The 10,968-nt window shown below is 40.3% G+C and overlaps 1 protein-coding gene across 1 annotated transcript in view; it reads left to right on the top strand.

Moving 5' to 3' along the window:
- The window catches only part of NBEA (neurobeachin), an 827,350-nt gene that overhangs the window by 130,866 nt on the left and 685,516 nt on the right, over nucleotides 1–10,968 (top strand). The window contains exon 3 of the mRNA XM_025215995.1: nucleotides 5,701–5,802. Coding sequence (XP_025071780.1) covers nucleotides 5,701–5,802 — 102 coding nt within the window. The remainder of the gene's footprint in view (nucleotides 1–5,700; nucleotides 5,803–10,968) is intronic.

A 10,968-nucleotide genomic window follows, 5' to 3' on the forward strand; every position in this document is an offset into this window, starting at 1 on the left:
AGGGGGAGGGAAAGGTGTTGTTCCCCCCCCCCCTCTTTAGCCACAACCCCTAGCCAGGGTTTGCTGTCGGGGAGGCAGTCCCTTGCCTCCAGCAGACTAGGCTGCATCCCCAGCCAGGCTTGCCTTCCTAGCCCCTTGTCAGCCAGTGCTCACTGGTAGGGAGCAGAGGGGTGGGACCAGCCCTGCTCTGCTGGAGCAGAAAGCACAGCCCAGCCCAGGGCTGCAAAACATGCTGGGATGCTGGGAGACTCTGATTTAACTTGAACCAGGAAGGGGTCTGGGACAGAAGTTTCATAAACTAGTTTGACCCAAATCAGTTAAGTCTGATACTACATTCAGCCAGGTTTATCTTAAACCTGTTTCAGCCATTTTGAAAGTGGTATATGTGCACTGAGCTGCTCTTCTGTTGCAGGTTTAAACCAGTGTCTGATTACTTAAACTGGTTTATGTGCAACTTCTGTCCCTATAGCTGAAGTTTTTGCTATGTTAAGGCTATCATAGTGATAGTCCAGTGTTGGGTATGAATTTCCCTTTCCTCCTTGCTACAGACAGTTTTCATGTTACAAGATAATTGATGTCATAGGATAGTTGAAAGCTAACACAGATTGAAAGAGAAGAAAGAAAAAATAACCAAAAATGAGAGCCTATGCAATTGTCTGTTGTTAACGTTTAGATGATCAAGCACTGGTTTTGGGTTATTTCCTTTTTGTCTTGAAATTTCTGATGGATGGCCTCAGGAAAAAAAAGTGGAGCTGTTTTTTAATCTGTCCTACAGCTACTCCTCGCTTAACATCATAGTTACATTCTTGAAAAATGCAACTTTAACCGAAATGATGTTAAGTGAATCCAATTACGTCACAGGATTTACCTATGAGCAGGCGGTGGCGGCCAAACAATGTTATAACTGAATATTGCGTGACGTTAAATGAGTATGTTCTCTAAAAGATCAGCCATGTAATAACACAATGTTAACTGGCATGATGTTAAGTGAGGCTTACCTGTATTTGTAACTATGAGATCTCATGCTTGAACAATTTTTTCAGGATGTTCACTTTTTATATAAATATATTAAAATTTGCATTTCAGTTGACTCTGGAATGTGGTCTTAAGTTTCAAGGTTATTAAAACAAAAGTAACTAGTCATTAATACATTAATTGTAGTTTGCTTTGCTTTTATTCCTTCAGAAGGGACTGAACGCAAGTTCCAGGTAGATGCTTATTTAACGCATGAGTCTGAAACTGCACACAGTGAAAAAAGTACAACTGTGTTTGTTTAAATTAAACTTTCAAATGTACTTAACTTGCCTGTTCTTCAGTCAATAGCAATTGATGGATTTTAATACACAGTTGTTACAGGTTTTCTGTCTTTAAATACACTGGATGTTTAAAACAAAATGAACGTTAATGCAATACAAACACATTTATCTTACCAAAGCAATCTTTACTTAATCTAATTGGGAAAAAAACCCGAAACTTAAAAGTTGCCCAATACAGTGTAAGAGAATAATAAAATATCCTGGAAATAGTGAGTTAATTCTGTATATTTTACCTCAGCATTAACCTCCGAAATATATAATTAAGTCAGGGGGGAAAAAAAATGACCAGCATCCCATCAGTCTTAACTCTGTCCCTCAAAGTAAATACAACTTTGTCCCAAACATGCAGTAAAGGATATCACCCACAAAAATCCTTGTCTCTTACTTGGGAACTACAGTTTATAGGAGATGAATGATCCAACCTAAGAACAGAATTATGCATGTAGAATAAAACTCCTTATTCATGCATAGCTGAGTTGGCAGAAAATGAGGCTTTTCATACAGTTGTATATAGTCCAAAATAAAATATTTTTAACAATTAAAACTAGTTGGAAATATATGCAAACTCATGCAAAATTTTCTTATAGCCATTTTGTGGATATATCCAAATTGGTATAATTTCTTTGAACTGCAAACATGGTTAGTATTTCATATAATTGTTTAGTATATCTAACTAAACAACTTTTAATCAGACCGTATAATTGTGTTTATATAAAAATTGAAACAATTCTTGTCCTAATAAACAATTGAATATCATATTAAAGTATATTTAAGTATTAAGGTTTAAAATGTTAACAATAAGTATATACAAAGAACTTTGTCACCTGTTAAAGTAGGGTAGCTTTAACGTAGTTTGAATTGAATACTGAAAGATTAAAATGATCAAAATGATGTTGTGTACTAATATTTACTTTTTATCAATGATGGAAATACATGGATAGGTTGGCTGTCAAATTGTTCATCAAACCTTAGCTTGAGATTTACATAACTCTTTAATGTGTGAGATTTTCTTTTTCAAAGGTGTTCATTTTTTGTCATCTTGAACTGATCTTAGTAATTTTAACCTGATTTTATTTTTCGTAGTTCTTATTTGTATGTATGATGCAGTGCAGAGCCAGGTTTCTGTTGCTTCATTTGAAGATTTCTGTGTGCTAGTCAGAGGAAGCTTGTTTCTGTTGTAAAGCTTGCTCTATATATGAAGTTTTTTTTCCCTGGAGCAGTTAACCAGTAGTTTAACTGGTAGCGTCTAAATGTCCCATGCACGATTGATCCATTACAAGAATGAGGATCTCCACTGTCGGATATCTGGGCATCACTGAACAGAAACGCTTCTTTGCTAAGGCCCCTCTAGGGACCCTGTATTTAGTGGATTTTATTCATCTATCCTTAGTTCCTACTTATTTAGTCAAACATTTGGGTCTTGATTATTTTAAATGCAATTGTTCAGTAATGGAAATGTTAATTGTTCAGTGTCTGGTGCACATATGGTCTATTCTGGTAAAGATTTGTTAATAGTTTGGGTTTTGAAACAAAGTTCACAGTCTGTATATGAATGTTCTTTGAAAAATCTGCACTTACACTTTCTAAAAACCTATTGCATGCAGTACTTGGCCTTTCTAGATAGTAATGGTAAATAATTGTATGTATTAGAAGGGGGGTGGCATTTTGAAAGCAGTTTATGTACACTGAACTTGTGTTGCGTTACAGATCACTTATACTGGTTTATATACAACTTCTGTCCCTAGCCATTATGTCTGTGGCTCTAGTTAAAAAGGCTCCATGTATGCAGGAACTAGAGCAGCAATAACTATAGAGAGAGTTGGACTAATTGGTTATTTTAATCAAGATCTTATAAGAAATAATATTAAATATCATGCTTTTTCCTCCAAAGTAGCAGCCACTCCCTCTGTTCAAACAGGTAGAAGTTAGGGCAGGATGGCACCTTATACCTCTCTGAACCAGATATTTCTGAGTTTTTATAGGCAACTACCTACTTAGAAGCTATCAGTAGACTGTCTATAAGGTGCTACCCTGCCCTACCTTCTGCTTGACTTCAGACTGACATGACTAATCACATCTATTAGGAGATCAAAAAGTTAAAATGGAATGAAAATATCCACTCATATAATAATTCTCTGGGCTCCACATTGAACTTCTGACCTGTAAAGCAAATAACATTTTCCACTACCAAAAATGCCAAAGTTGCTAGATGATTCCTTCATGCTTTAAACTTTTATTTTAAATAATTCCTGTAAATCTTGTTTTATATTTGTAATTTTTTTTCTTGTAATTGATTACTCTTCTATATTTTTATTTTTCTAAATTTGCATTATGTTAGAAATGGTACACTTATTTTCCAGATGATTAGTGATTTGTTTGCATTTGGATGGACATTGGAATTCAATTAAATTCTCAATTTTTAAAATGGTTTGAATTTCAGTGTACATTACATCCTGGCTAAATAAGTTTATTTCTGAAGACAACCTGTTTTCTTTAAAAGATTGGATTTAGATGAAGAAAAAGCCTTATTTGCAGTTTGTGGCCAGACAGTTGGTTCAAGGTCTTAGCAATAGTTGATTTCTTTCTGTGGCTCCTTGTTTTTTATTCATAGATTTGAAGAAGAAAATTGAAAGAAGGTTTTATGCTGTTTCTGTTACAATTAGTTTTGCATCCTCAAATACATTAGTCATTTACTAGCTGAATAAACTGAATTGAAAAATAATCTCTGCACCTGTAGAGAGAGAGGCTGTTGCCATCAAAAGATGCGTAATTGCTTCAGCAAAATCTGTTTCATGGTGTTTAGCCAGTGACTCCAGTGACTTGGCTTTCTTTAAAATTTTGGCAGGAAATGTGTTGCTTGAATATATTTTTTTTTTTTTGAGTGAATCTCATGTGTTAGAATAAATTTAGGTACAGTGTTCCTATTTCTGCATATCAGATGTCACTTGTGCTCCTTTAATAATCTGAAAGTGAATTTTATTCTGTGAAAGTGAAATTAGATAATCCATAAAACCTATCAAAAAAAACTATTAATTTGTGACACAGATAATCCACGAAAACTGCCCAGCTTGGGGTTATGGAAACTTCTGCAAAATATTCTATGTTTAAATATAAAACACAAATTATTTGCATATTCAGAAGGTCAAAGCAGTTTATGCCACTAAGTAGTTATAGTGCTAAGTATAGCTATGTTACCATGCTTCTATTACAGTACTATTCCATGACTAGTAGAGGGGTGGAGTTTAATATGCTGTGAAGAGGGAATGATGCTTTGCTAAATTGCCAGAAGATAGTACTTGTAGTAGAATGTACTGAAGGGTAAAATATGATCATGACTCTGCTGCTGTAAGAGCAGACAGTTATAGCAATGCCAAGGTGGGTTTGTGAATTTGGGATCTGGGTACTGGCATAAGTCTTAGAGCAGAACAGTCTCATATTTTGACTTTCTCAGCAATGCCTAACTTATAACTGGACATAGAAATAAATCGTCTAAAGTGAATGGAGCAGTTCAAACCACTGACCTTTTTCAGGTTTCTGCAAATGTAGGCAGATATTGCTGCACCACTAAAATGATGGTGCTGTTGTATTCACATTTTGAAGACTTTTTCCAGTCAACTTGGGGAGACTAGCCACTGTTCTAATGCTAAGATTCTGGAGAGGAGGATGATAAATGTTCCAGGTGACTGACTTGTCACCTGGCCCAATTAAGCCTTTACAGGGTGACTGAGGAGTTGAGGCTCTAAACTGATGGCTGAAAGTTAAATTTCTTGGTAAGTAAAGTTAGCTAAAATTTGAGCTCCACTATCTATATGTAAAATAGGAGCATGGTTTTAAATACTGAAGAGGAAACTAACACCTCTTGTAATTTTTTAACACTGCTTAAGTTTTCACTCCATCACTTATCTTTTTTGGAATCAAGATTTTAATTACAAGTATTCAGACTTGAATGTATGAGATTAGGCAACCTTTTAGGTATTGACTGGGTGTGTATAAATAAAGCTTGCTTACTTTTTTTTTTTTTTTTTACCTTGTTGCATATTATTAGATAGAAGGCAGGGTAGATTTGTACCTTATAGACTAGCCAAAGTAAGTTTCAGCGCATGAAAACTTGTGGAGTGGGGGAGGAGGACTATACATCTTATACCCATGTTATTTGCACAAGGAAAAAAAACAAAGTTGAGATTGGTAGAACTCTTTGCATAATGTTTTAATTAGTCACTTATATTTAATTGACTTGCGGGCTCTAATTAGTTGTTAAAGGTATACTGTGGTTGTACGCAACATAAATGCTTGGGGTATGCATCAAGGTGCAAATACAAAATTGTAGTGTGTTTAAAATGCTCACTTGGAAACCAAATGAATAATGTAATGCTCTGTTCTGCAGGTAGATGAAGATGCTTCTTGGTTTAACTCTGTCCCCTTTCCCAGAGTGGTGCTGAGCACCTGTGATTCTTTCTCTCTGAAGACTGTGTTGCTGACTTCCGAAGTAATTCCAGGTTATGCTAGTAAATGATGTAGTTGCTGTTCAAACTGTATTTTCATTGCCACAGGCCTTCTTTAACACACTGTTAAGGCTGACCAGCACTGCTGCTTATCCTCCCAGAATGTCAGATGCATCTATATCTAAAACTTCCCTGAAAGCCAGGAAATAAGGTGTATACAGATCTTATGGCACAATCATACCTCCCCCAGAGCTGGCAAGAGGCATTGGGGTATATAAGTTCTAAACGTTCCAGCTGAGGTTACCCTATAATAAGCAGACATGAAGACTGAATGTCATGTATGCCTTTATAAAATTGTGCCCCACAGAATCTGTTCTTGCACTGATCTGCATGTACTGTAAATTCTCTTCACTATATAAAAGATGCCTTATTAACTGGATTTCTTGCAAAGATTTCAGCAGCTCACACTATTATATAGAAGAAAGGTGCATTTGTATGTGAATGTATCTCCAGCTCCTCATTTCTTCCCTTAGTTATTTTGAGTTTTGCAGTGAGAGGAACAAAGTGGTCTATTCCTGCCATGGGAATTTTGTAGCAGGCTGATAGTATATTCAGGGATCCCGATTTTTCTCTGTTTAAAAATCTCAAATTCTCTGATTAAAATGAAATGCCATTATATTGCTATTGATATATCAATATCTATATATAGAGAGGTGTGTGTGTGTATATAGGTATCAGTTTAACACAATGCTTGGAAGCCTACCAGTGCCTCAGTAAAATCAGACCTAAATACCTGTACATTTTGGCGTTTGGTTTTTGGATTTTTTATCATGGAGAATCCGAACTCCCTCTGCCCTGTGTATATGTGTCGATTATACTAATTAGAATCCTATATATATAGAGCTTACAGGAATTCTGTCCGTCAGGCTAATATAACACACTTAAATGTTTATAGTGTTGCAACATTTGCTGATGACCAGGGATCCTGGTTTTTTTGATTAAAAAAGGCAAATTCTCTAATAAAAATGGCAAATTCTCTGATAACCCCAAAATCTATGATTAAAATGAAAGGCCCCCTACAGCCCCTCTGGCTCTGCTTGTGCCCTTCGCCTCCCAGGGCTGCCAAGGCTATGGGGCCAGGGACTTGGGTCCGTAGCCCCCTGCCCTTGGCAGGAGGTGTTGGCTGCTGCAGCAGAGTGGAGTGGAGCCTCACTCCCCCACCCCTCGCCACCCTGCTGCCTGCTGTGGGCTGGGGGGGGGGGGGCCCCCCGCCCCCCCCTGGGGCCTGCTGGGGGCTGGGGGGGGGGTGCTCCCTGCTGCTGTGCGCATTCTGGGGGGCAGCCCATGCTCCCCATATCTGTGTGTGGGACTGGCTCAGGCTGTGCGCTGCAGTCTTGGGTTCCTACGATGTCGCTCTCCCCTGGGGGCCTCTGCAACCCAGTGGGTGTGACCTGGCACTGCAGGGAACAGTGGGGCTGCGCAGTAAAGCTGGTTGCTGCTGCGAGCTCTGCTGTGCCTTAGAGAGGTGTCTTGTCTCCCCAAGAGTGCATGCAGCAGCAGGGAGCCGGTCCCACCCCCTGCTTCCAGGATGAGCTGCCTGTGGCCCCATCCCGCTCCCTGCCAGGGCCCTATGACTGTGTATTGTGGCTAGGGGCCCCTAGTCCCATACACTGCCTGGCTAGGCAGCAGCCCCAGCCCTGCCGAACTCCCTCTCTGTAGAGGCCTCAATCCCTTACCGCCACTTACCTGCGGGAGCTGCTTAGAGGCCATGTGCATGTCTCCGTGTGTACATGCACATGATGCCTCCTGCCTGACCTTCCTCCCCTGGCTCCCTCCCAGGCCCTTGCAGGTTGGATCTCTGCCAGCCTACAGAAGGCATGTTGCAAAACTGCAGAATCCACGTGTTTCTCTGCTAAAATGAGAAAGCTGTGTTTTACTCTGGTCAGGGGGGAAATCTGTATTTTACTTCATTTTTCCATGGGAAACAGAAAACCTGGATCCCTGCTGATAACGCTATCTTGGTGCAATGTTTTTCAACATTGGCTTGCAACGTTATGCCAGTCCACTGAATAGGCCTCCCATGTGATGTAATCTTTTTTATGGTATATCTAGCTTTTGCAAACTATATCTGACCGAATACTTAAGGCAACTTGCAGATGCTGGGAGGCGTGTGGTATGTGTGTGTTAAGAGATGCTTGCAGAGCACAGCGTGTGGGATGCAGAGGATTCCTGGAATGCCTCCCTAACACCAGCAGGATAATGTCTCCCTGACACTTGTAAGATAGCAAGAAGTTCAGAAAAAGGTCTCATTCTAATGCTAAAAATCACACCCCTGGGCAGGGTAAAAGTTTGTTAATGAAACATATATGTATGCAAATGAATTACATGGCTAAAACATAGGTTTAGAGACATGCTAGTAGAGAACGTCTTATGTCAGTGGCTTGTAACCAATCACTGAGCGATACACTTGCAAACATATGTATAAAAGGTACCCAAAGGTAGAAACCGGTGGTGCTTGCTTTGCAAACGATTGCCAAGCACCCCTCTCTGCGCAGACTGGAAACAGTGAAGCTGAAGTTGGATCCTCCACCCCTGTGTGTTTATTGGCAAAAGCGCACCGGGCACGAACTCACACTGTCCTTTGGGGACAACACATGGATGCATTTAGTGACGATCAACAACCCTGTTCTACTACTGAAACAATAAAACTCATACTTTTTCAGTGTTAGGTTCCTCTTGCCCCTGTGAAGACAGGTTTTTGTGAAGTAAATGGAGTATACAGAACTGAAGCCGAGGTACTACAATTGTGTGCATTGGCTTTTATTTCAATGTTCTTTGCTTCTCTGATCAGCTGCACTGGACAACTAACGAGCTGAGTGGCTTGTCCTTAATTCTGCAACCTGCCTGCAACCTTCTGTAAATTAGGCAGGTTGCAAACCACCAGGAAACTAATAACCATGTTCTGCTGCAGCTGGCTTTTCTATGGTTGCATACGGTTCCGTGTTCAGGAAATGGGCAAGGAGCATATATTATGGTTAAACTACTCTATAACTGCTGTTTAGAGGCAAGATGAAGGATTTTACTAGTGATGTTTTTCCTTGACTGTAATTAAACTGCATGCAGACTTGGATTTTTCCTTTTATATACACCACCTTTTGAAATGTTGGCTCCTAAGAGAACTTCCTTGCTCTCCCAGTGAAATTTCTAGAAGTCATTCCTGCATCATATAAACAGAAAGCAGCTAAGATTAAAACATCCGTAAGATTTAGATTTGCAGTTTAAAGGAGATGCTTGAGTTCAGTGACACACTTGCTGAAATTTAGGCTGCTGGCAAATTCTCTGGCCTCAGTTTTATTTGTAAATAAGCAAACTATTTCCTGTAGTTCATCAACTTGGTTTGGTCCACATTGATACAGACCCAACTTTGACCCTGAGTATCTTTTTGAAACAGTTTTCCCTAGAGGATTAGGTTTTGGTGGATCATAGACAACATGAGTCAGCAATGTGACATGGTTGCAGAAAAAGCAAATATAATTTAGCACCAAATTTACAGGAATATTAACTGGAAGACAAGCAAAGTGATAGTACTACTCTATTCAGACTATGATTGAATGCAGTTCTCGGCTCCAGGTTTTGAGAAGCATGTGGAGAAGTTGAAGAGGGTATAAAGGTGAGTGCCAAAAATGATAGGTTGGAAAGCAAGCTGTATGAGGAGAGGTTGCGAGTGTTACATGTGTTTAGCTTGGAGAAAATGAGATTAAGGGGGCATGATTGCAGTTTTCAAACACTTGAAAGGCTCCCATAAAGAAAAGGGTGATCAAGGGTTTCCCCTTGCCTCAGAGGGCAGGACATGAAGCAATGGTTGTAAATTACTACAAAATAGATTAGGATTTGATCTCAGGAAAAAAAAAACAAAACCTTAAGTAAAACAGTGGAATAGGCTGCCCAGGAGAAGCTTTTAACTCAGTGATTCTGTGACTCAGATTCTTAAAAGAGTTCTTGCTATTTGTCTTTCAATATGCCTGTGAAGCTGCTTAGGCAAATGAAGCTTTTTTGAGGTTCAGTGTCCCCAGTAGATAGCTTGTACTTTTCATGTTTCAGTAGTCTCAATTTTTCTGTTAAAATTATCCATGAGTGGCAAGTCATTTGGGACAACTCGTGCCACAAATGATGCTTGTCAGTGTAGCCCTTCTGCCAGGTACTAGTTGGCAGCAAGAAAGGCTGGGTTCATGTTTTGGGATACCCCATAAATTATACCAGTGGCTTGAGCCTCTACCCAGAAATCTGGGAACACTAAATCTGCTGAGGCGTCCCATATAGGCCAAACCCCCTCCTTGCAAGCAGTGTAAACACAAAAACCTAAATTTATTCCAGAGAATAAAAACAAAAAACCAAAAGAAAACACTAAATATAATTTTAAAATGCTGTTAACTACAAAGCGAAGTCTATAGGTAGCTCTGTCTTGGGGGAGACTATCTGGGACTTGGGGCTCTAGGAGCCCCAAGGAGGTAGTTCCAGGAGCCTGCACCCCTATACCTGCCCTTCAGCAATAGGCTGGAGATGGGGACCTACACCAGATAATCCTATGAGCTACTCCTTGGGTTTGCTGTGCTGCAGGGAGCTGCTTAAGAGCATGGGTCCTTCTCCATTGCAAGGGGCTCCATTGCTCCTGGAGAAGTGGTAGAGTGCCAATCTTTGCTCCTATGGAGAGGGTTTTGTGTGTGGTGGGGGACAGGGAGCGACTGCGGCTCCAGTCAGCATGCACATACCCCAAAACTTCTGGGCTGGATTATGTGGTCTGCTGAAACTAAACCTGCAGGATGAATTTGGAGAGCCAAGTTAATTATTAACTACAGCTGGCCCAACTGGTGACGTCTAGGCCTGGGCTGTAGGTAGTTTGGGTCACACAGCTCCACTGGGAGCAAGAGGCTGCAAACCTCAACCCTGGCCCAAAGCTGGAAGGATTAGAAACACCCAGGTTTCATCCCTGTTTAAAGCTGCCAGGCCTAATTCCTAGCCAGCCATCCCAAGGAACCAATATCCTCCTCCCTGGTATTATTCCTTAAAACCTCAGAAAAGGGGGAAGAAGCGGGGAGACAAATTCTCAGACACTGGAACAATTCTCTCTCTCTCTCTCTGTGGGTTGGGGGGTGTGGACACCCTCCCATAATCCTCCCCACCCTCCCTTCCCCCCCCCCCCCCCCCCCCTT

Source organism: Alligator sinensis, unplaced genomic scaffold (genome assembly GCF_000455745.1).
Source record: "Alligator sinensis unplaced genomic scaffold, ASM45574v1 scaffold1014_1, whole genome shotgun sequence".
Lineage (NCBI taxonomy): Eukaryota > Metazoa > Chordata > Crocodylia > Alligatoridae > Alligator > Alligator sinensis.